Genomic DNA, 26465 nt, shown 5'->3' with positions numbered 1-26465 from the left:
TTATGCTAAAAACCCTACGCCTTTAGGACAAACCAGGTATTTATTTAATCAAAATAATTTTGCTGAAGTTAAAAACAGAAGCTACACAAGTGGCTGTTACAAAGGCTCACGTTCTCTCCCTTCCAAATAAAATCATAATTGACACTATATGAAAAAAAGTGTTTTAGGACTTCCACAGGAAGATTATTTTTTTTTAAACACAAATTTTCCATTTTTAACCACTGATCAAAAGAGCTAGCTGCAAATGCTCATTTTCTTAATTTTTTATGGGACCCTACCTAAGCAATAACATGAAACTATCACCTGCATTATACTGTAGCACATGTTAAAATTCACCACAAGAACACGAGGGATTTGTACAAGGCCTTAACAAAGTCAGCATAAAGGACCGGTACGTCTAAGTGACATCTCTGGAAGATCTGATGTCAGTCTTATTTTTGTCCTGTAAGACTACAGGCCGTATCTGCACATTAAAACACACATTCTGCACTGGAATCCGATGATTCTTCTAGGACCTTGAAGACACCCATTTTTTCCTTTTTCATTTTTTCAGAGGTCTTCATTTGATCTAGGATTAAAAGAAAACAAAAATCAACAGTAATAGGTAAAGTGTCTTCAATGTTACTATTGCAGATCTGAAAGTTGTATGGATTTTTGTTTGGATCTGGAAAGCAAGTTGATAAAATCATTTTGCTCCTTCATCAACAGTTTGCTACTGAAGATTTGTCCTTGAAAATATTTTTCGGTTCTGTACTTTAATAATAAAAAAAAAAAAAGATTCCATTCTGGCTAAAGCTGAATGGAGATAAGCAGTTTTAAAATCTGCCTGAACTAGTCTTGTTTTCCTGAGAAGAAAACAGAACGCAGTAAGCCTATTTAGTGAAGTTACTAGGAGAAACACAGAAAATTACCGCTCTAAACAATATTCTCTTCTAAATTTCAATTTTCTAAATTTTAGCACTTGCAATTACGATATTGCCCTTCCAGTGAATATAAAACTAATGAAAAAGTATTGTCTTCATATCAAATTTTATAATTATGGCTTAGAGGGGTAGGATGTGGCATTTCAGTTTCTAAAGCATTATCTGCAGTTAGCCATAGTAAATATTCAGTACATAACACTAGACTAATATATTTGTATAAACATTTTTTCACAACTTTAATACACTAATTTTGCTTAGTATAGCCAAAAAGAAAAAAAGAATAAGCAACCATTATAAATATGATGCACACTAATAACACAAAATAAATGGCACCTTCTCCAGCTTGGAAGGAGAAACCAGATCATTTCATAGACTGAACTTGTAAAGACAGAGACAGACCACATTATCAGTGCATCAAGAATAATGTTCTATACCAGCAGTCAGTTAACTGAAATGAGCAGTTTTATAAAACAATTTCTTTAGATAATCTAGGGAAAAAAATTAAGCATAGCAACAGTTGTTCTAAGGCAAATTTATTTTACTCAAAACTATACATATCACACTAATTTAAGGCTAGCTATCATTTTTACTTCTAAATTCTGGAATGACTGGGTTTTTTTTCCTGTATCTATGCTCTGAGGCTTATCTCTCAAAGACACTGAACGAAACAAAGCATGCTAAATCTACCGTTTAGACAAATTGGACAAGAATTCTCTTCCTTTCTCAGAAAAGTTAAGGTTTTCTTTAGAATATGTTGGCCTGATCAAGCACTAGAACTTGCAGACAACCTCAAAAATTTTGTGTGTGGTCGTTTGGTTTTTTTCAATATTTGATCCACTGACAAACCACAGTAACTCTGAAGAGCTCAAATTTTTTCCCCAAAAAGTGTTAACAGTATATTTTGAATTATGATAGTATCAAAACAAATTTCAAAACAAGTTTGCTGAAATAAATATTTTCTGAGAATAATTTCTATCTTGATTAATTACAGCAATTTACAGGGAAAATTGCTTTGCAGAACACCTCCTAATCTATGCTTTTCATTCACAGTATGCTCAGGGCACATGATGCATGAATGTGGTTTTCTGGAATACTTTTGTTTAAGTTCTGTTATTTCTTCTTCAGCAAATGGTATGGGAAACATCAGCAAAGAGGCCAAAGAATCCCTTTTCAGATGTAGGCAATGGAAGCTATGGCAACTTTTTACATACAAAGACTCCTACAAAATGTGAACTTACTGTTGAACAGGAAAAAAAAAGAGAGAAAAAATACAGTTGAAAGAAAACTCTGACTTACCAATAAGATCACTTCTATCCAAGAGTAACTCTAGATCTTTATCACTGATTACTTTTTCTTTAGATCCTTTAACCTCCCTGTTGAGAAAGAAATAATCTCTCTTAATACAGATAACAGCATGTTAACAGTTAGTATTCCATAGAAGTCAGTTTTCCCACATAGCAGAATCCCTAGGACATTTTTTCCACTGTGAAGATCCACATACCACTTCATAAGACAAAAGAGCTATTGACAGCTGCTTGCAAGCTGCAAGTTACAAGCTCATGGTCCAAGAAAAATATGAAAACTGCATACCTCTCATAGTCTCTGGATTTCAGTAATTCTATTAATTCCTGAGGGTCCAGGCAGCTCTTTGACTGTGCTAGACCAGATTTGCCACCTTTAAACTGATCTGTAAAAAGGAGAAATTTTAAGAAAGTACACAGAGACAGGAACAAATCCTGTAAATTGTTAAATCAACGCTGGATGCACATATTGAACTAATTACTCTTGCACATCAAAACTACTGCTATGTTTCATTGGTTTAGTCCTAGCATTGTTTAGCCTTAGTACGGTAAACACACCTTAGGCTAATAGCCTAACTGGTGAAAAAAGTCAGAGGTACACAAGAAGTTTACATGCAGGCCTTTCACCTTCTAGCTGTAGTATGCAGAAGAACTGATTGAAACACCAATTCAACATGCACACACGCACACACAGAGCAGAAAAGCCATTAGTTCTACTTACAGTAAAAACATTGTAAATAAAGTTAGATGGTGGATGCTGAAGTTTGTTCCCTTTGTATTGTAAGCTGGTTGAAACAAAGTAAGCAGTATTAACCACAAGATAGGAAATACGTGAAAGATATGTGGTTTGCAGAGAGAACATCCCTCATTTTAATGGACTAGGCAGACATGACAAAATAATACACCTGACAGGTTGTTTTCTTGAGCTGACTATGCTAATGCCTATCCACGCACAAATCTGGATGTCAGCACAAATATCCAAAAAGTTATACAAGACTATTACTTAACGAAAGCTGAGCATGGATGAAGTCAAGCTCAGTCTTGCACATTTCAAGGAGACAGGCAAGGCTTACTGTTCTGTGCCAAGTTTCCTCAGTTTTTATCAACACATATACCCATTTTATTGAGAGTCTTCATCGATCCCTTTTCATCACACTGCTGTTCTTCCCTATGCTTTGGTTTCAGAAGTCCTCCCTACACCTTTTCCCATCTCCCTCCAAGGACTGGCTGTTTCTCTGTGACCTGCAAGTCAGATGCAAGTTCCAGAGGGCTTTGAGCTACAGGATTCTCTCCCACTAACATCTGCTGCGTCACGCAGGATCCAGGTCCTGTCATGCACTATTAGTGATGCAGTCCCTCCCTTTTAGTTTTCAGAGTTTCACGAACTACATGGCATTGAATTAGTGCTGTACAGATCTTGGGTTTCAATAATAACGACACAAAAAAATACAGAAGACCCTATCAAGCACTTAACACTTTAAATAGAAGTTTATGTTCATCATTTCCTCTTAGTCTGACAACTACTAGTTCAGCTAACATCATACTGGTTCTCATACAGTTTCCTAGGCAACTTTCTTCAATAAAACAGAAGCACAAGACGGAAAGAGTAACCTGGTGCTGATGCCAAATAAGCATTCTGCTTTGCAACAAATCCCAGTTCTTGAGCTCCAGAACTTGTACTGTACACATCCTACTTGGTTAGACACCACTGAAAGGCCTGACTTCAGTAAGCTTTGCAATGTCCCTTCCACATCCACTACTCCAAAGTTCCAACATTTTTTTAGATATTCAAAATTAGAGGATCCATTACATCACCTTTACATTTACACAGTGGATCCAAAGGTTCCCTGAGGGGACATCCCTACCTAAGCTACAAGATTTAGAAATGATTCACCAATAGTTACCAAGATAACTATTCAACTTATTGCAAAACTGAAGACATGACCCAACTTGACACTTGGCTTCCTTCCAGTACAACTAGTCACAGTTCCCGTAGCTACTATAATATACGGCAGCCATCTACTATTCGAGCCCATTCTGTTTTATGTGCTCATCTTGCCCTCTGGTTTTAATTTCAGGTTGGACCACAGTCAGATCATTCAAAACAAATTTTTTCTTACTTAAATTAGTCATTAATATGTCTACAAAGAGTTAGAGGGCAATTCTGGCAGTCACACCAAGACAGCAGTGGCAATAAGATTACAAAGATAAAGGCTATGGCTAGAATAAAGGAAGCATCTAACAAAGATTACTTAACATCATTCAAAACCAAAGGCGAACCACAGCTTAGGCTTGACAAGCAGTGCACTGTGCAGTAAACAGTTACAGGTGTGGCCTTTCTGCCCCTTTATGCCCTCATGAAAATGCTTTTTTTGCGCCCCCCCAATATTCTAAGGGAAGTTCCTAACCTCCTTTAAAGTTTAATATGAGGCTAATTATTGTCAGAGGCCCATTACAAGAATCGTATTTTTCAAGTGAGCTTAGTGTTTGGAAAATGCTATAGGGAACTACTGTCCAAATATCACGAACAGAATAAGCTATGGAAGCAAAGCAGATTCCTGTAGGTCCTAAACAAGAAAAATTTACCCCCAAGAGAGACACTTCAACCCAATCACTTTAAGACCTTTGAGTACAACCAGATATACAATCGAGCACAACAATAATCACCATTGTTGCGCACATAAAATCAAGGACTATTGTTCTATTCATCACTGTTTAGTTGTTCACACAGGACTATTCTACCATGGTTATAACATACTGTTCTTAAATTCAGAAGGACAGATGCAAACAGGATGCTGAGATTTTTTACAGTGATTTTACAGCTCCAGGATTTGCCATCTCAACGAAGTTTAGCAGGAACCCCCCAGAAACCAACTTTCTATTCTCTACTCATTTCACCAATTTTAATAGGAACACTCCTTACTCAAGGAAGTTTACTAGTGCAACTGGAAAAATCTATCACTAAACTTCACATTGTGACACACTGCTCTAGATGTCATTAGATAGGCATATTGCACTAAGTAACGAGCAGTTTAAACTGCAGGCAATAAGAATTTTTTTACCTGCTTTTCCATTTATATTCTGGTTAATTAGATTTTTAAAAGATAATAAACTCAGACTTGTCATCTAGCCACAGCATTTTTGATGCTTAAAGTCCAAAAACATTTGGGTCAAACAAACTAGCATCTTGCTAACAAGCTGCCAACAAGCCCAGAGCTCTACTCTCTTGTTGCCTGATTTTACCTATATTTCTTCCAAGTAGGTTCCCTGTCCCATCCCCTCTCTTTTTCTCCCCTACCTACTAGTAAAGAAGTAGCCATAACATGTTGATTCCAGAAATGCTAGAAGTGCTCTTCTTTAATTTGCTGCAGAAGTTACCTACAGTGTGTTTAAGAATGCATTTTGAAACTTGTTGGGATGATGAAGCTTTTTGCATTTAAGAAAACATACTAAAGCAGTCACAACACAGACCAGTAAGAGTTCTCTCTTGAGACTTAAAGAGGGAACACATGCTTACAGGAAATCTTAAGAGAAAGATACTAACTTTTGTGGATAATCAGTTTCTCCAGCTTCCTTTTGGCAGCAGCTCTCTCCACAATCTTCTGGTCAATAGTATTTGCTGTCACAAGACGATAAACAACAACAGGCTTTGTCTGGCCAATTCTGTGACACCTGTCTTGGGCCTGCAAGTCCGACTGGGGGTTCTGAGCCCATAAAAGAAACAAGTTAGCTACACCATTAACTTTTTTTTTTTTTTTAAGAGACATACCACAGACAACATTTTCAATAGTGAGCTCCAAGAGTCAGAGCGGAAGCAATAAGCAGGGCAGCCATGGCATAATAGAACTCTACATCTCTTTACTCCTAAACTTATCCATGACAAGCTCTGCTGCTGTAGGTGCACAGCTGGATTAACCCAACTAGCTCGGACTGCTTCTGCACTACGTGCTGCAGTTTTCAACAGATGGACATGTTTTGTATCACAAATTTAGATGAGGGTGTTAGCTGTAGTTTTGTAGGTTTTTCTGTTGGAGGATAAGAAAAGGGATTAAAAAAAGTTTTCAGCTGTTTCTGAAGTGGCTCTAGCTTTCCTGAAGCTGAATAGTCATGCAAACAGCAGGCTATTAAAATAAAGTGAAGATGCAGAGATCTTCAGTCATTTCCTTCCATACCTCTCCTCTTCCCAGTCTCCAGACTCAAGAGCAGCAGAATCCTAGCTAGCTAAAACACACATGGCAAGTCACAGGAGGAAATTCAAGGGGCTAGTACTAGCATGGCAGCTGCTCGAAAGAAGGAACCTGTAGAAGGTCCAGAGGCATTCAAACTTAAATAACAAATTGAAAGAAGGAAATGTATCTTCAACAGTAACAGAAAAAAACCTCCTGCTTTCAGTGTAACTCGGGGCAAACAGGCTAGCTTTGGAAACCAACTCTAACTTTGCATTTGATAAGCTAGGACTTTTCAAATAAGGCTGCGTATTTCATATATAACAAGTTTGCATATACTACTTACTATTATCTTCATGTAACACCTCATTAAAGTTACAGAAATGGTCTATATCATAATGGGTTAGTAAATGATTATCAAAAGCAGCAATAGAGAAAGCATTTTATGACACATCACTAGGTTAACAGTCTGTCAACATACCCAGTCACTATCGTATATGATGACTGTGTCTGCCGCAGTTAAGTTAATGCCCAAGCCACCAGCTCTTGTACTCACTAAGAACAGGAAGACGTCAGGGTCAGTATTGAATTGATGCATCTGGAAGAGAATTTGTCTATTAAAAAACAGCAGATGGATCAAACACAACACAGCTAATGTTTTGACAGACTTGTATTTAAAAAGATAAACACAGATAAAATACAGCATACACTGTCAGAGGCCAAACTAAGGCTTTAAGCAGCATTGCACGCATTCAGGACAGGACAAGACCAAAACGTGAAGCAATTATATTTTCTCGTCTAATGATTCCAGTCAATGAGATGTCTAACACACAGAGTGGAGAAGACTATAGCAAGGTACAGCCCAAATCACATTCACCTCCATATAACCTACCTAAGATGAGCACAGTCCAAGTTGGCAGAGCCTAAAAACGTATCGAATTCTTGCCTAAAGCAACAATCTGAAATACTGATCCCAATTTAACTGCAACTTCCAGACACTCTGTATACCTCCTCCTCTTACTTCAAAACGAAGAGTAATGTTCTGGCCTCCTACTCAGCATCTAGCCTACTTTCACTGCAAGATGTTTCCAAGCATCAGCACAGCTCCTGCCAGGTCTGCAATACCAGTCAAAACCTAGTCTATTTAGTCTGACCACTGACATGCTGGTAAGAAAACTGAAGTGTTTAGTAATTTTCAGGACTTTGGTCACAGCAAAGAAACTATCACCCCACTGCCAGGTGGAAGCAGCTATCCAATCTCTCTAAAAGCCCCATATCCCCTGGGCTCTTCTGGACATCAACTGCAGCACCATCAGATAATCAGATAGCTGCGAAGAGCCCTCCTGAACTTAGACTGGTGATCTGGAAGACTTCTCTCATCCTGCACTCATACCACATTGTGGTAGGCACACAATCAACTCCTAAAAATCCCCACAAGCCAGTAGTACAAAATTTTACCAGCTTATTAGAAGTTACTATAGCTTGCTGACATACTGCTAGTTAGCCTTTCCTCTTTAAGAATCAGCTCTAACAGCAGCAACCTAAGGGTTTAGGGGTTTGGTTTTCGTCAGCCGCATTGTGGCACAGGAAAAAAAAATGGGGCAGAAGGAAGCACAACTTGAGCTAGATAATCTGTCATTTGCCACTGTTTTTCTTTATCTTCATAAACATTAGTGCATACTTTGGAGGCCAGATGGCAATTGCAGCACAGCCCCCAAGATACATCCTGTGTACTTCCTCCATATAGGCATTGCTCTTTTACATGCCTGCAAACCCTCAGAGAGGTAGTTTTCCAGAACCACTCTGCATGGCCGCTCTTTAGGATAAATATATGCCTCAGTAGTAAGGCATTCTGTGGTTATCTGAAACCATTAAAAGTATGCAAGAACAAAGGATTGCACTGGAACAAATCCACATGCAATTTCGGGCTGAAGTTACAGGTGTCCTACTAAAGTACAAAAACTCATTTCCTGGAAATCCACTTTATTTGGCATTAGATTTGCAGTATGCTGCCGTAGATGCTAGCATCACACCCTGGCTCCTAGGAAACAATACATGCAAGGGTAAAACTGGGATTAGCATCTGCGACAATCTAGATATATTCTATACTTTACATTTAGGCAACAGAGTACTTGAGCACCCATCATTCTAGGCATACCCCAAGATATGGGTTACTAACACATTTCATTGCTTCAGTATTTCTGAGCTGCAGATACTAAAGCAACAGAAAGGATGTCAATTTCCAGCATAGATGTATTTTGCCTATTAAAGGCTAAATGCTGTGTAAAATCATGTTCCAGTGTCACAGGAACAAGCAGGATTTGCTAGCAGGCTCAAAAGGCATGTATATCTACTTACATTTTCTTCTCTCTCCGAGTAGGACATAGAGCCGTCCAATCGACTAAATTTAAAGTCTCTCAGATAGCAGTAATCCATCAAAATATCAAGCATCATAGTCATTTGTGAGAACAACAAGACCTAAAAAACCAGAAAGATTCCTTAGTACCATTTTTGGGCCGTAAGGGGACAACTATGGCCCCCACGCCCAAAAATCATTAGTTTTACCTTATGTCCTCTCTTTTTCAGTTCTGGAAGCATTCGGTCCAAGAGTAGAAACTTGCCTGAATTCTTTACTAGATCTTCATCAACCTTGGAACAGGGGAGAGAGGAATTATATATTAGGATGTAAGGATACCAAAAGGTTTCCCTGACTCAGAAGCACCAACAAAAGCTGTCTGAAAGCTTCTCACAAAAAACAAGCTTGTACCATCTTTTTAACTAAAAGCCTTAAGATTGGAAGCAATGCTAATTTTAGCAAACTGCAATGAATCAATTAAATCATGATGAAACTAAATCAAACCCCACCCTTTCATATGCCCAAATACTTAAAAAAAACCCTAGACAGTTTTCATCCCATTTCTGGAAGGAGAAACCCTGATGATTTTAATTCTTCCACATGGAAAGGCAACATTGTTTCTTTCCCACCTTGTAATTAATGCACAAGGCTTCCACCTACTGGACAGAAGGAAACACTGCTGAATAAGTTATTACACATCAGGCCAGTGACAAAAGTTCACAAAACAGGTTTTCATGCTGCTACATTACACTCCTCTTTTGCTCAAGAGTTTGTTAGATCTGATTCTTGCTATGGACTCAGAGCAGCTATTTAGAAACTTCTCAGGTCTGAGCCATACAGCAGCCACCTTGCTAAGTCCTAATCCATCTTCCTGAGCAGGTATGAGCTCCTGCAAGTGGTGTCAACTGTGAAACAGTCTGCATTTTCTACACATTAACTGATTTCCCCTCGTCACCCAGACTGGACTATCTGCTTTTCATGCACTGACTTTACATTGATAAACTTCAACACCTTGCTCCTGAGTGCAGCTGAATCTGTTATCATTCACTGAACAGGAAACATGACTACACATGCCCACAAACTGACATTTAGAACGTGCAAGTAACTTCTAGTTTTTCAAGATTCTTTCAATTCAGATTCCTTCATACTTTCCTATATTGCAAACTGCTTTGTGTAGATTAAACTACCAGCTGGCCTTTGTGATATAATTTGGATTTTTTCCCTTTTAGGGAAGAGAAAGGATGCTGTACCCTCTGAGCAGACAACTCCATTGAACTTGGTTCAGCCCTTCAACATCTCACACTTAAAAGTTATCACTGCATCTCCTGCAACATGTTATGAACAGTTCACCAAGTTCAGCATTTTTTGTTTTAAAAGTTAACCTTTGTGAGGAGAGCTTGCGGCAGATGCTAAAACACTTTGAGTTAATGGAACCCAGCTACTGTTTTAATTCATTAACTTTGCTCCCAGCAGATGAGTGCTGCCATAATGAAGAACACTACAGCATCATTATGTAAAGGCTAAATGGGCACAGAGGCTGAACTGGTCTCTGCAACTGCTGCTGCAGGAAGCTTCAAACAGTGATTCAGTCACACTGATGGAATTCTATGGGGAGTTATATGCCAAATACATTGAAAAGGTCATTCTTAACTGATGATGGCTCACAGTCTATTGCTTTTTAGTACCTGGAATAATTTTTCTCCTAGTACTTTGACAATATGTACCTTGAATTGTTGTGTAGCAGGGTCCAATGGATATTCAATAAGATAGGGGTGATTACAGCATTTCCTCAGTAACATCATGATATTCTGCAGTTTAAGGTTCACCTCTGAATCCATGGGAATGCTGACTTCTACCACTGGCCTTGAAAAGATACGTCATCTTATTAGTACAGAAAGCGTCAACCTTATTATGCTACAGATACTGAAGAGAAAAAAAATAAAAGAAAAAAATCAAGCAATGGGTTCACATACTGTGTCAAATGTCCTCAAAATCACTGATAGTTAGTAAAGCCATTACCAGAAAAAACTTCTTTTAGTGCCACACTTGGCACCAAAGGCACAAGGGTTTGCCATTATTGGTTTAAAATACAAAAGGGCAGTCCGTAGTAATCAGAAGCAGAAAAAACAACTTGTTCAAGTCACCCAGCAGAAAAGGGAACAGACTCAAGCCCTCTCTAGAACAAATGGTCAGATCTCCTGTGGAACAATACATAAGCTATTCCAAACTCACCTCTCTTCCTATCCCATTTCAGCCACATGTACACATTGCAGGATCCACAACAAATACAGATATTTAGCTCTTCCACATCTAAGTACCATCTCCAACATAAGGGATACACGCATACCATAAATTAATACAAACAAAATATTTGCATGTCTGTTCTTGCGAAGTACACTGCACTACAATAAAAATCTAACAAAATAAGTACATTTCAGCCCGAAGATTAATCTAGTTTTCCTTATGCCCAAGGGACTCCCAACCAATTTACAACCATCAACAGACCTTGCCAAAACCAGGAACAAAGGTAATTCCTCAGCTTCCTCAGCCCTGAACCTCAACTCTGATTTTAATCACCAGAAAGTGACCAATACCTGTCACCAAAACAGCAATAACTGTGCTGGCCTTTTGGGTTCCAGGCCTCAGCTTAAGCCTGCATATTTTACAAAGTTTAGCAAGGAAACCACTCCTCCCTTTTCTCTAGTCTTGAGCCCAAACTTTGCTTCAAGTATTTCTGAGTAATTCTGCAAAAACCTAGTAGTTAACTGTAGTTACCACACCAACATTATCCCTTATCCTGTCTCTGAGCCAATGAAAGATATACCTGTGAACGTAACTGGACATTGAAGACAAAGGTTTACATGAACCTTGCAAAGCCTACAAAACCTAGCAATAAGGCAAGGTCTTCAGCTGTTTGCCCTAGTTGCTAGCTGTAGCCAGGACCTAAGCTATTAAAATGAAATTTCAACTACCAATTAACTAAGATGAAGCAATTCTTCCTTGGCTGGTACCCAGCACCATCTTAGACCTTGAGGTTCTTCACTACCAAAATGTTTTAGCAGACCAAAGGAATTACATTTCATACTTCGACATTTTAGTTCTTTCTGGATTATCAACAGCACTATTGTCACAGGACCTACCTCAGACTAATGAAAACAAGATCTATTGCTAGATCCTGCAAAGGCCACAGGTCTAGGAGTAAAATGTCTTTTAGTTGACTGTAACTGTAATTCAGTGAGTGATGGTACAACCTAATCATTTCTATCATGGCCCAGCAAATATCAGGTAAAGGCAAAGAAACAGATCAAAGCTACAAGGACAGTGAATTACAAAATGCCATTCTTCTTGATCAATTTGAATAAGCAAAGCTCTAGAAGCAAGTTAAGAGGTAGACAGTGTAATAAAAATAAATAAAAAAAAAGGCTCTTTTTAGGGCAGGTACCTCTCTTTTTCTACTTCCTCTTGCATTTTGCTGATCAATTTTTCCAAGTCATCAGGTGAACCGTTATGTTCTTCGCAATAATCAACCAGTTTTCGGCTACGTCGTTTAGGCCGACCTGTAGGACTCAACTCAACTACTTCTTCCTGTGGGAAAGGATAATGTTGCCATCAACAACAGACAGCTTCAGATTCAAAGGCCTATGCTGACCCAAGAATTCTCAATACTGAAAAGAGGTCTCAGTGATATGCATCATGCACCACTTAGACTCAGCAGCTGTAAGCTTTGCTAAGTAGGAAAATGCAGCCCAAATTTTGAAGTTATATAACTGCAGATTTTGAAAGCTTCTGCTTGATTTTTAAAGACCGCATTAGTACCTTACTGATTTTACAGCAGAAACTGTCAACCCTATGAAACCTGTTGCCTTTTCCCCCACAGGCTACAAGTGATCAAGAATGTGTTTACACTCATATTGTGTTAGTTCTGCGTCCACTGAGACCAGTCACAGTAACTGCCATTGGAACAGTGGGATCAGACTAAAGATTTAAGCAAAAAGTGGGTTAAGTTGCAATGGTAGTAAGCAATACCAATGTGATTTTGCCTACAATCCATTAATAGCAAGCACATTTCTAACATCCCTATCAGAAGATACCTCATTATTTCCAAACAGTTTGCTAATGGTGCGATTTACAATGGCAGTATAGAAAGTTTCTTGCTTCTTTGCCAGTGGGGCATACACCACAACTTCTCGTTTAGGAGGAACCTCAAGAGCAACATCAGATTTCAGTCTTCTCAGTAAGAAAGGTGTCAGAATCTGAAATGTTGATCAGATGTGTTAAAATTACTCAAAGCTCTCAACATGGCTAATTTAAGAAATAAAACATAAACACCGCCCACAAAAACAACACACAAACAAGTCTACTGATATAATGTTATTTTGACAATTTAAAGCAAGGGAGATAATTTGCAGAGTTACATATTTCATTTTTTAATATGGATGCTACTCCAAAACTTTTATGCATGTGCTGGTAATGCATGTGTTTACACACCATATCCACTGACATTTGAAGAATTCTGAAGTGTTTAATAAAGGTGCAGTAGTAACTACATTACAAATAATTTTCAAATTATTGAAATAATTTGACCTTTCAAATAATTTTCATTAACTGGAAGGAATTTTATTATCAAACACCTCATTTTGGTTGTTATATTTCTTAAATCAAGTTATTCTGGGAAAGCCCCAAACCTTTAACCGAAATAAGTAATAAATTTCATCGAGAATTATACCTAGAAGATACTATTTATATCTCTCACCACCAGCTTATGATGGAAAAATGATAGTTCTGTAAGCATTTACTTCTATACCTCCCCTTAAAAAGTTGTGAGTGTTAATTTGGTTTTGAAGACAGGCACATTATACAACTAGTTTGTCAAAAGGTATTCTGTTCAACACCTAAGTTACATAAATTCCCTCAAAGTTATCTTTCAGTAAAATAAATATACTAATCAAATCTTTTGGCAAACAGAAGTAAGCAACTGCAATTAAGGTGGACTAAATTCAACTCAGTTCCAAGAATAAAAATGAATCATTATGAAAGAAGTACATTGTTCCTTTCAGTATTTATAAGGGCTGTAAAGAATGAAAAAAAAAAACCAAAACCACCAAACAACCAAAAGTCTAAGGAAGTCTATAAGTGCCACAACAAAAGCCTCAGGTCCACGTTTCAGCTCCACAAACAAGACTTTGACACACTTCATAATAATCATCAATGTTAGAAATAAACCATGAAAAAAACAACAAAAAGAAAAAACCTGATGTAGCATATGCAAGATGTTTTGCTCCCTTTCTTTAGCAATAATATCTTCAGCAGTTTCTGTAATGCTGGTAATGTCAAACCAGGATTCAAAGCTATAAAAACAAAGCAAAAAAAAGAGGAATAGCTTACTTCATAGCTATTACTCTTCATTATTTAAGTATACTATTCTTCTCTTATCCTGCAACTTAAGAAAAACAAAACGCTAATATTCATCATGAATACAGGGTGAACAGGAGGTATTTCTGAAATATCCCTGTCAATTCAAATGCTTGGGTTTTTAAGTGATTGGTAAAAATACTTGTATTAGTTGGAATACTCACTATGATCTATTACATTCAATCTAGTCTATGTTTTTTTTTCAAAATTAGTTTAAAGACTGGTTTGGCAGTGTTCTTCCACCTCACCCCCTACTGCTTCAGAAAAGGATCCAGCTCCCATGTGTCCCATGTCTTCCAGCCTCACACAGCTTTCTGCAGCACCAGGCACCTACTAGACAAACATCTCCCCCCAAATGCTCTTATCTTAGCTCAGAGTTGAGCTTCCACTATCCATAGAACTGACAATTACTTCCTTTCCTTTCTGAAACAACTAAGTGTAAAGGCAAGACATATTTCAAAGCCTTTACCACCAAATAATCACACCAAATTACAACCATACCATAAAATAGCTCTTCACACGCTGATACAAGTTTAATTATTAAAGAGTCACAATAATGCCCAAACAAAACAAAGGGGAATAGTTTTCACCATCAGATCACAACTTACCTTTTTAAATCATCAAACACATCTGGCAACAGGAAGTTAAGCAATGACCAAAGCTCTGCCAAGTTGTTTTGCAGGGGAGTACCAGTCAAAAGGAGTTTATTGTCTGCATTAAATCGTTTCAGTTCTCTGATAAGGCGGCAGTTCATATTTTTAATCCTGTGACCTTCATCCACTATCAGGTATTTCCAGAAACAGTGCTACAAAAAGAAAGGATATTTCAGTACATCTTAGCTTTACTCCATCAAAACATGTGCCAGATGAGGCAAGCAGCACTAATAAGACTAATACTGCCCATTACAAAGATTTTTATTTACAGTTGTTTCTTACTTTGCCAGACTAGAAGAGCTGAGTCCAAACAGTTAATACTATACGCCTGCTTCACAGTAACTGCATTTAGAAAGCTTAGGTAATTACAATAAAACTCCTATAAGAAACTCATCTCGCTGAAAAAACCATTCTGATGTTAACCATGATATTTATACACCAAGTATAGCTTTTTAGTACAAGCCTCCCTCACCATCACCTACAGAAAGGTAATGAAAAGAGCAGGTATGCTTTACTATCTGCTTACTTCACTTTTTGGGTAGCATTTTGTTTGAAGAACTTCCTAAGCATAAAATTCCAGAGCCACTGCTACCAAGGAAAAAAAGAAGTGAATGCCAATATAAACGCTACAGTAGGACACTCATTGAAGAGACTGCATGTGGGGGGGTTTTCACTATATTGAAATGCATTGCAATTGTGATGAGGCATTCCATCCATCCTAGGGCTTTCAGAACTTAGATACCTGCAGGGCATTTCTGTCTCGCATTGCTATTTCAAAGGAAGTAATGACCACAGGATGGATTTGCAGTGATCCTTGTCGCCCATGAATTTTACGAACCAGCTTACGACGTTCCTGCTGAGCTCCGTGATAGAGCATTAGTGGAATCTGAAAAAAGAGGTTTTGAAGTCAGGTGAACTGAGCTAAAGAAGACACTAGAGATAATTAGCTTTGTTACAAGAAGGCTGTAAATACATGGCAAGTCATGACACGGTGTGTAGTAACCACACAAACAATTACAATTAGACTGATGTTCCATACAGAAAAAGTTTTAAGGCAAAGAATTAGAATAAAGAATTATGTAATTTGTTCTTTTAAACCTAAGGAAGAAAAAGAAAAAGAATTTCTTTTACCTCTGGAGTAAATCTCTTGAATTCAGACATCCAATTTGGAAGAGTAGACAGAGGACCACATACTAAGAATGGACCAGGAACTCCTCGCTCCACCATCAGTGCTATTGTTGCAATACACTGGATTGTCTTTCCCAAGCCCATTTCATCAGCTAGAATGCCATTGATACCATTTTCCCAAAGCATCTGCATACACAGAAAAAGAAATGTAAATGCAAAATAGCCAACATACGTTAAGAACAATAAATACCTTTAGGAATGTAACACTTGTAGAAACTCTCTACCAGGCACATTTTATATTACAGACAAGTAAGATTTCTCCATGATGAAAATAAATACAAGCAACTTGTAAACCCCAGACATTCATATGTAGTGTGCTTCTAGCACATTAAATGCCTGACTAGAAAGCAAAAACTAGAACAGTAACAGAGGAAAGGATGTAAATTAGTGTTATAATCAAAAAAGCACTTCAACTGCAAGTACCACTCACACTACTCAAATCTTCACCCATCCCAGCTGCAAAGAATTCCCTTAGCTCCCTCCTCTAAGAGACCAAGTTATTGTGCTGATGTTTCAGTTTTATCTGTTCGAGTAGCTTCTACAGGAACAGCTGCTTCACCGTAGGAAAAAGGTGCAATTCCTGAGGAACACAGCCAGCTGTCCAGTAAAAGCTCTTTACGCAGACACTGCCCATTCTGACAAATGACAGAGCAACTTCTCACAAAAGAGCAGACAGACACAAAAGTGTTCTGTGGCTACTGTATTGTATAACTTTGGCTACTATTCATAAAGGTGGTTACTATCACTGAGCTGTGTTTTCCCCTCACAGAATAGGCCTGTCTTCCCTACGAACTTCCCAGTCACAGAACAGAATGTTTGAGTTCAGTGCCACTCACTCATGAGATCAGCCTCAGCCTGTAAGAACAAGATACATATGCTTGGCGGGGAAAGAGAAAAAGAAAGAAAAAACCTAAGGGTAATATGAGATCAGTAGCAGCAGAAAATTAGTTCTATCTGGCTCTGATAATTAAAAAGCAAACTTGCTCTTATTTGGCTTGCAAGCAAAACCAGGTAAAAGTTAAATATGTATGTGGGCAATCTTTATTTCAAGCTGCTTTAGTTTTTTATTTCAATAGCTAAAGACAAAACATTTTTAAAACACTGTGTTAATGTTACTAGTTAGATTCCAAGATGCAGAGAATGGAAAACGCATCTGTGTCAGGCCTGCAAGACACTGGGTCTTTATAAACACCTATGAGCTAGGTATTCAAACCCTTGAAAGAGAAACAGTAAAACTGTCCCTTAGTAGTATGCATGGTCCTTCTGGTTTCACAAAGTATTGGTAAGGAGAGGCTGAAAAGACAGTTGAGTTGAACAAGAAAACAGATGGAGAAACTGAAGATGGAGAACACCAAGCAGAAAGTCTAAAGAAACATTTACAAACACAAATATCCTCCCCATGCTGAAACATTATATCTCCTGCTTGACAACTTTTTCGTAACACCAGATTCTTGTAGCATGAGAAATCATAAAGAACTATCTCTCTCTTCACCTTCCCTGTACCAACTATGATCACAGTCTTCTAGTGGCTCTTTCCCTACACATCTCTGTTTCCAATCGTCAACAGATTCAGTTTCATCGACAATTGCTACATACCCGTAGCCACTCCATGCCTTCCACTTGGTACCACCGCATTATACCACCAGTAAAAATCTTTGGCTGCTGAAAAGGCACTGGTTGTCCATTAAATTTCCGTACTGGATCAAGGAATTGCTTGGCACTGTGTCGTACAGCTTGACACAATCTATCCTTAATGACGCTATTTGAGTCTCCGTTTTTCTGAAGGTTTTCTGGACACAGGTTGTCAGAAGAGCTTTCATCCTATAGAGAGAAGTTCAAAGAACACGTGGATGTGACAAGTGGAATGCACATCAAAGGCTAGCTAACAGTAGCCCAATACTTTCGCCCAATTTCACAGAATCACAGAATTTACACCTGTCTTAACGTGCAGTGAAGTAAGACAGCCCCTGACACAGACTTCATTTGAGTAACTGTCAACTCAAGAGTAGAATTTATTTTTCAGATTAACATTACTACGTAGGTACATGCCAACATGCAAAATTTCAATGCTTTATATGCATTCTTTACTCCTTTAGAACTGAAGAGCAGTGATACCTACCGAAGCGACTGGGCCTGTAATTTTCTACCCATAAAAGCAAGTAAACTTAAAACCTTCCTCATAGCAGCTAGCATTTAATACAGCTATATCGCTTCTGTAAGCAGATTCTAGAGAATGGTGGAAAGAAATGCATACTGTGCATGTAGCTTTTAAACTACAGCAGCAGAGACCACACCTGTTATCTCCATGCTTGAATGCTTAAAAATTACTGTCTTAAGGTCTTACACACCAGCATAAATATTGCGTAGTAAATTCCTATTTCCTTTATTTTTGAAACTACAGGTGTTCTATAAAGTATAAATATGTTCAAATCCAGTGGTTAAAAAAATAAATTAGCTTGGATTTCTGAAAATAAGTATTTAAGTGCATTCACTTGCACCCTTCAAAATCCTACTTCAGGACTTCAATATCTAGCAGAGAGATGTTTATTTACAGGAGAAGTTTAAAGAGATACTATAAAGTATAAAAAGCCTTCCCTCCCTTTGAGCTTAACACACTTAGACTGCAACAATATGTGCAAACATACCTGATTTTCCACTTTACTTTTTTTTGCCACTGATAGTATTTCCTGGAAACAAAGAAAAAAAAAAAACTATGCTTATGCACTTTTCAACCTTAAAGGCTACTACAATTTGTATTTCATGAGATCTTTTTACTGAAGAATCTGGACATACTTTAAAAAGCTTTCCATACAAACATCATTAATCATGCAAGTGACTCTAAACAAGGCCACACACCAGTGAATGCATTCCAATTACAAAGGGTAACTGAAAATTCAACTGGTAACATAGTCTCTCCACAGCTTGCCTCCCCAAAGACTTTAAAAAAAAATAATATCTGAATTCTACAGGTTTGACAACACTGCTTGTTACATAGATCTTTGTTGGAAGGAAGTCATATGTTACAGGCTACTGATGCCTGTTGGTTGATAAATCTCTGACAGCAATGTACGAGAATGTATTGCTCTAAAATACAGATGTCACACATCAATTGCCTCACCAGTTAAAATCTGTGCTACGAAAACCCAGACAAGCCTATTTATCATTATGGCCTACCTCTTTGGACATAATTTCTGAGATGTTATATGTCCCATCTTCTCTCCCTCTCTTCTTTTTTGCACCTGTCAGATAACATTTGAGTTTATACAACACATCAAACATTAAAGAAACTAAAAACACCAGTACTGACAAAAGGCAAAGGCTAATACAGTACCGGATTTCTCCTCTTTGGAATCACCTGGATTTTGACCCTAGAAAATAAACAGAGGAAGAAGTTCATCATCGTATGCATCTCTATGACAGATATAAAGATGTAATCAGCCTCAAACTGTTGTCTTTTAAAGCTTCGTGAAACATTTTTACTATTAAGCAATTTTTAAAAATGCGGCAAAAAAAATTCCTGCTTATCTTTATTACTTACTCAGCATCTTGGCTAAACAAACAATCATTGCTAAAACAAAAACCTCAAGACAAATTCAAACCATTTTCTTTAATATAAATCAGTCTGAAGCATCTTAAGATGACTGTCATAGGATGCAATTTTTTAAGCACTTTTATACAGTCTTATTATAATTAAAATAAATATGGTATACTAGATAGATCCTGCAAGTCAAATACTGGCTACAAATACTGGCTAATCTAACTTTAATTTATGGACCTTAATCAAACTGACATCCTAATTTGTTAGACTTTTATTCAGGAAGTTGCATAAAATAGCTAGTTAATCTTACCTTGGCAGATTTTAACATCATCTCTCTCTTTTTTTCTAGCTTCTCCTTCCTCTTCTGTTCCTAAAAAACCCCAAATAAACCACACACATTTCTTATATTTCAGTAACACCCACAAGAGAACTATCCATTAGAGAAGTGATAACAGGCATAGATTACATTGGCAGGAGTTCTGTGTACTCTACAGATTTTTGTTTTTGCAATCTCACTAAAAGCCTCTAGTCTGATACAGTTTGAAATGATAAAGCGAATAGTTTAAACACTTAAATACATTAATTTAGAAAGACTCCAACAAAAGTATTCCAAACTGCAAACTCCTTAAGATGACATCTATTGCAGTAAGTTTTCCATGTATGCAGCTCCCCTTTAACTTCCACATATTACCACTTGCATTCATTGTGGAACAGAAAGCAATGTAAATAGCCTACAATGCCTTTAATGAAGAAGTGCTTTCATGTCTTGAAGAATTTAAGATTCATTCCATCTACTATTTCTACTTGCTGAAAGCAAAAGGACCCTGGAAAGAGAGACAAAAGACCCTGGTATTTATCAGATGGAGCAAGACTAACTACTGAAACGTACATTCTATCAATGCAGTAACCATGAATTCAAGCTGACAGTTAAACTCGAAAAGTATTTTAGAAAGGAGGTTCCTGCAGTCTGTCAATGTTGCTTTTATGAGAATGTTGTTGCACTGAATCTTTTCCTAAGATTCTCTCTCAAGTGTAGACTCTTCCAAGCTTGTCCATAAAGGTACAGTTAAGAAAGTCAAGATAAAGCTAGACATGAACTCAGCAGCCCAAGGATTAAAAGAAACAAAATATGTCAAATCATTTTATGGAAGCTCTTGTTTGGGAACAGCATGGTCTCAGATCACTGTAATTTATAAATTTGTTTGAGGGAGGTCTACATTAGCATCCTGAAGACATATCTCATCCTCAGCCTTCAGTAACTAACACAAAAAGGCTGCACAACAAAGGCAGCACAACTGCACAAAAAGGCTCCTACTTGTCAAGTTTTTGTATCTTATATCCTCCCTCCAGGTTTTCTAGTTCCCTTAAACATTGTTTCTTGTTTCAAATACTTGTTTTCTCTTCCTAGCACTCAGGCCAACAGAAGAATTGCAAAGATATCAGTGCCACCTTTACACTGTGATTTTAAATTATAATTCATGCTCTTCACAGTTTGATCAATCTATTAACTTACATAAATTCTGAATATTGTGCAAAGCACTGCTTCATTCCTGGGCAGTAGTTCTTGTAGATTTTCATGTTATTATTGCTATCTTAACAGCATTTTTACTTCAGTTCAAACAGCAAGATGGGAAAAAAAACACACAAAAGCCAAACCAAAACCAAACACATGGCAGCCCATCTTAAGAATACCCACGGCAGACAAGAATACACCTACCTCTAGCTGCTGCTGTTCCATTTTGGTTAGCAGGAATTTGGAATAGATGTTGCTTTTTTCAAGCAGATGTTGAAGCCTCTTATAGCGCATTTCACTTGACTCCCTGTCCCAAGAAGTGCGAGCCTGGCCAACACAAAGAGATGCCAAGTATTTATAGAAGCTTCAGAGTTAATACTTGTAATACAATGAAGGGTTTTTCTCCGGGATAACTACACACACCCACACCTTTCCCTTCCAGTCATTATACATCTACGATTTGTGAGTGTATAGACTCACATGTACCTATGAAGTGCTATAAGATGAAAGAAACCGAGAGTTGCATTCACTTGTGTATGTAAACACATGCCTCCAGTGCAGTGTAGCACAAGGTATCGAAGGGCTCAAAGGTACCTCAACTTCATTTTATAGATTTGGAGCAAAATTAGATTTAAGTTTATTTGAAGCCTGGAAAATTTGTGAGGAAAAATCCACCTACCCGGCAAAATTCAGCACAGTTTTTCAAGTATTGGTTGGGATGCCTCCATGTGCCATTTGCACAAAGGTACAGTTTTTTCATTATGAACAAGATATTCAGATAGCTACAAATCCATCATACCTAATTTACAGAGGTCAGGTCAATCCCCAGTGTTAAAACGCTAACTTCCTGCTTTGCTTACAAAACCCACAAGTAACTTTTACAAGTAACTTCTGTTGAATTAGTCAAGGCTGTGCATTTAGAAGTTTGCAAATTACTCTTTAAAACTAGATCAAGACTCCCCCCAAACGTAAAAAAGCATTCACCAGTCTGCATTCACCTGACACTGCCTGTTAGATTGAGATATCAAACAAGTAAAAAGGCATAAATTAGCATCTCCAAGAGAAAGCCCAGCAAGGTAAGATGCAGAGCTTTACGAGATGCTTATCTATGCCGTTGCCTTCACAAGAAACACTGGGGGAAGGGCACACTAAGACAGAAAGGCAGGGGAATCTCCCAAAGCTAAACAGACTAACAGGCAGGGGAAAAATGGTATTAGCTCAATCATGGGACAAACTGTGTAACACAGGAAAGCGGTAGCATGTTTCTCTCCCCAGAAATCACGTATTTATTTTCCACAATTAGTACTCTATGTCATTCTTATCAGGTAGCTATCACCATGTTCTTTTATGAGAGGAAGATCTATCTCCACAAGTTCTCTGTGGGAAGAGACTGCTTTCCCCTGACTCTCCATACAGTTTTTATTTGCTTCTGCTCTCCCCAATCCAGATTTTTTCCTTCAGATGAAAAGTACCTGAGCTAAGAAAGACCAACCCTTGATGGCAATGCCAAGAGAGAATATAATTAAAACTTAACTACGTCTTTCAGCAAATTGCTATTGCTCACTTTTTATTGGAGTGAACACAGCATCCTTACATTAATTGGTCAATCTGAAGGACTGTTCCCTTGACCAACTGCGAAAATGTCAAGGGGGAAAAAAGAAAACTCAAGGACAACAAACAGCACTGAACTCATGGTTTCTCCACTTTGTCCTTTGACTCAAATCATCAAGCCTCAAGAAAGCGGGAATTTCCCCCCGCCCCTTTTTGACCGAAAAGGTCAAGAATTTGCCACTCTCTTTCCTCACTCCCCAATCTTACATATTTGCATAGCGGTGTTTTGCCATCATCCCACAGAAAGAATAAGTGATTCCTTTGTTGAACTGCTGAACAAATCTTGGGCCCATAATTGGGCTTTGCACCAAGTGACAAGCATAAAAAACCCAGAAGCTTCAAGAACATCAACTGCCCCCAGGATGCCAGTAAACCTGGGTTTAACGACATGAGTGACTTCCCTTGGTCTGAGTGGCCCAACTGCACAGAGAAAGCATGACAGAAGCACACAGGACAGTGGAGAGATACCCTTGCTGTAGGTAAGCTCTGTGGATTCTCAAGAAATGAAGAGAATACAAAAAAACCCCAGCCCTATCACATTATAGCATTGATACAGAAGTGGTTGGTTGTGAAAGAAACTACATTCTAAGTTCTTTTCTCAATACTTCCTGTGCAATGAGGTAATTTGCTCTACAAGGGTTTCCTCCTTACCCTCCAAAAGCATTGCCTGCAAATTTTTAGTTCCAAGTCTGATCAAGGAATACCTGAAGAGAAGTTCAGACAGACTCTATCATGACTTACTGTTTGCAAGAAAGAAGATTATGAGACTTCTGGGAGAATAAAGTATTATTTTCTAACTACAGTAGCACAAAATGCTGCAGTCTAAAAACACACCTTTATAAATCACAACTTTTCTTAGGGAAAAGAAAAAGAGTAATTAAAGTTAGTTCCAGGCCTTAGAAATTGTATTTTTCATGCCCTTAGAATAACACTTCAACTTTTGAGACAGGAAACAAACAACCCTGATTTCTCAAGTACTTTGAGTAATAGCATTAGTTCTTTAGAATACAATTCCCAGAAGAGCATTTAAGAGAAGAGTTCTTTCAAGCTTATATTGCCTTATGCCTGAACCACAATACCTTACATAGTATTCTGATACCTCGATAATTTGTATGAGTGCGGGTCTAGAGGCATCAAGTTTTCATGTTCTCTCTACAAAACAGATTGGTTAGTATCAACCAACGCTTAATACCAACACATGAAAACATTCACAGCAAGAGAGAAATGAAACGTAATGATCATGTCGTGTGTGTCAGGGACATATCATTTCCTGAAAGCAGTCTGTATCTCCTGCAACAGAAGCAGAGAGAAGTACACAAACCAGGCACCAACTCTCAGGATGATTACATGTACCTTTCTCCCGGCAATGATGCCAGCGATGGCATGACACCGATCCTTTTCGGGACGCTTTTTAAGCCAGGCCACTTGCTTGATGCTGTTGCTGCCTAAACTAATACCTGCTACCAAAAGAAACGCACAACCGGGCTTATTTCTGGAAAGGATAAGTGGCATTTTTATAAGCGTCCTGCAGAGCTCTAATCATGTCGTTTGTTTGGTGGGTTTTATAAAATAAGGAGGAAAAAGAGGAAGAGAAACGTTATGTACACACACAGAAAACGCAAAGAAAAGAAAAATCTTGCCTTTAATATTTCAGAGAGGAATTCAGAAGAATGTAAACATACTACCCTTTCTGAAATCAGCCTACTTTAAAGGCACGATATCTTGGATCTTTAGGCTCGGGATGACAAAAGTAAAGCGGCAATCTTCTCATTGCAAACTTAAACGTGTATAAAACGCAGCAAGCTTCTCGCTGACTGCCAGAGCCCACCATTAGCCTTAAAAAGAAAGGCCTGCCGTGGATGATCAGAGACGCTTGTGAACCGCAGCATCCGCCCGCCCCTCAACAGCCCCCCACGTTGGTTTGTTTGTAAATCAAAGGAGCCGCGGGACACCGGCCCCGGCCCCCAGCCGCCGCCCGGTCCCGACAAACCCAACCGGCCCCGGCCCCCCCGTCCCTCCGCGGGGCGGCCCCGGCTGCCGTGCGGGGTCTCGCCGCCCACCTCCTCCTGGCCGCCCCTCACCTTCTCCAGCATCTGCCGCTCCTTCTCCAGCCCCGCCGCCTCCAGCTGCTCCTCCTCCTTCAGCATGGCCGGCGTGATCACCGCTGCCTCCGCCTGCTCCCCCATCTCCGCTCCCAGCGGTTCTGCAACGACCACGGGGTTTGACCACGGGGGGCCCGACCGGCCCCCCAACCACCGGCCCCCCAACCACCGGCCCCCCAACCACCGGCCCCCCAACCACCGGCCCCCCAACCACCGGCCCCCCAACCACCGGCCCCCCAACCACCGGCCCCGGCTCTCACCGCCGCTGCTCGCCGTGTTCTGGGCCGGCATGGCCGCGCGCCGGGGCCGTTGTGGGCGCGAGGCGGTCCCGCGCGCCCCGCCAAACTCCTGCGCGCGCTGCCCGACCCGCGCGCTGCCCGCTCGCCTACCCGCCTCGCGAGAGCAAAAACCGCGCGCTGCCCAAGCCTCGCGAGATGAGGCGGCTCGCCCCGCCCCGCCCCCTCACGGACCCGCCCCGGCGGCCATCTTGACTCCTGGCAGGCCCGCCGTTACGCCGGGCAGCTCCTGGGTCCGCCCCATGGCCGGTGACTCGCATCAGGCCTCAGCGCGCGCTCGGGCCTTCCTGCACAGCGCGGGGCTCCACAGGCCGCAGTGAGCCCTCGACATGCGGGACCTCGTCCGTGTTCAGCCGTGCTTCAGGGCCTGTGGTGTACAGGCCGCTTTGACAGAGCCGCCGCAGGCCCATACTGTCAGCGGCCGCCGGTCGGGAACGGCGTGATGAAACTGCCCGGGCTTCATGATCCTGCTTCCCTCTGGCAGCAGGAGCGGCACCGGTACACCCTTCTGGATCTCCACCGGGAGAACGGACATAGCACGGGCGGATATCTCCGTTAGTGTGAGGCCCTGAATGTTAAAGACTTCCGATGCGTGCCACGAGAGGGCAGAGGAAGGCTTAACACCCGAATGAGAGCTGTACTTCCCTCAGCCGACGGAATACACTCTCCCAAAGCACAGTCAGAACACAAACAGTTTAGCTTCTAAATAACACAAGCTGTCAAAATAACTTTGGGCTTATCCCATCACCTCAGATCCATAAAAAAACTGCCGTGCTAGTTAATTTCTTCCACCTGACTGTCAAATGGATCACTATTTCAAACTTGCTCCGCACAGGTGGGGATCAGAGCTCCTAGTTCTAAAAAGAGACCTGGAAACGGAGAGGAGGGAGGAAAGAAGCAGCAGAAGAACAGACAAGTCCGGTAATAACTGAGGTGGATGGCATGCTTCTCATTCCCAAAGCCTTAGAGGCTGATTCTGGATGTTGTGATGTAGTTTATGGAAAAGTGATTCTGTTTTGCAAGGCATAGTTTGGAGACTAACTCGAGATGATTCTGCATCCATGTGAGGGAACATTAGCAGAGAGGAATGTTATTAACCCCTAATAAAGTTGGTTTATTGGCATCGTGGCATTGGCATTGTGGCAATTGAATGCAGCCTTTTTCAAGCTTCTGATTCACTTGCAACTATTCTCAAGACATCCCAGCGGGTAAACAAAGAAAACCTTTATTTTCTAAGGCACCTTTCATTCTGTGAGACCTTGAAGCGCTTTCCAAACTATATCATTAGAGTGGAATGATCACCTAAATGACAACCGAAATGCATCCAAGCTGGACTATGGTGGTGGCTTAAGTGGCTCCCAACACCAGTTGCAGGCAGGAAGTGTGGATGAAGGTGTAACTAGAAC

General features: G+C 39.6%; 1 protein-coding gene across 2 annotated transcripts; it reads right to left on the bottom strand.

Moving 5' to 3' along the window:
• HELLS (helicase, lymphoid specific) lies at window positions 1-25151 on the bottom strand. Of its 2 annotated transcripts, none has more exons than XM_063339639.1 (22): window positions 25024-25151; window positions 24743-24864; window positions 21255-21377; window positions 19848-19907; window positions 19331-19367; window positions 19174-19238; window positions 18645-18686; window positions 17596-17820; window positions 15943-16125; window positions 15554-15697; window positions 14767-14963; window positions 13998-14094; window positions 12838-12999; window positions 12189-12331; window positions 10471-10609; window positions 8956-9039; window positions 8749-8868; window positions 6872-6988; window positions 5769-5928; window positions 2514-2610; window positions 2220-2296; window positions 1-568 (listed from the first exon to the last, which is right to left on the bottom strand). In XM_063339639.1, the coding sequence occupies exons 1-22, from the start codon at window positions 25052-25054 to the stop codon at window positions 471-473; spliced, it is 2523 nt and encodes an 840-aa protein (XP_063195709.1). In that variant the 5' UTR covers window positions 25055-25151; the 3' UTR covers window positions 1-470. The 2 variants fall into 2 exon arrangements, 1 of the variants encoding a protein (XP_063195709.1); XR_010071737.1 differs by lacking the exon at window positions 1-568 and adding an exon at window positions 2946-3009 and having other exon boundaries at window positions 2262-2296.
• Window positions 25152-26465: the final 1314 nt, after the last annotated feature.

This window comes from Chroicocephalus ridibundus, chromosome 6, assembly GCF_963924245.1.
Source record: "Chroicocephalus ridibundus chromosome 6, bChrRid1.1, whole genome shotgun sequence".
Lineage (NCBI taxonomy): Eukaryota > Metazoa > Chordata > Aves > Charadriiformes > Laridae > Chroicocephalus > Chroicocephalus ridibundus.
The sequence above is the reverse complement of the archived record's forward strand: the minus strand, read 5'-3'. Positions and strand labels throughout refer to the sequence as shown.

What these genes read in the sequence shown, in the direction of transcription:
- HELLS (XM_063339639.1), bottom strand. Translation starts at nt 25,054, where the DNA reads ATGCCGGCCCAGAACACGGCGAGCAGCGGCG. An exon ending in TGGAACAGCAGCAGCTAGAG is followed by an intron (nt 19,908 to 21,254) that starts GTAGGTGTATTC and finishes GGGGTTTTTTAG; the next exon opens with GAACAGAAGAGGAAGGAGAA. An exon ending in TTCCAAAGAGGAGAAATCCG is followed by an intron (nt 19,239 to 19,330) that starts GTACTGTATTAG and finishes GTTATCTGACAG; the next exon opens with GTGCAAAAAAGAAGAGAGGG.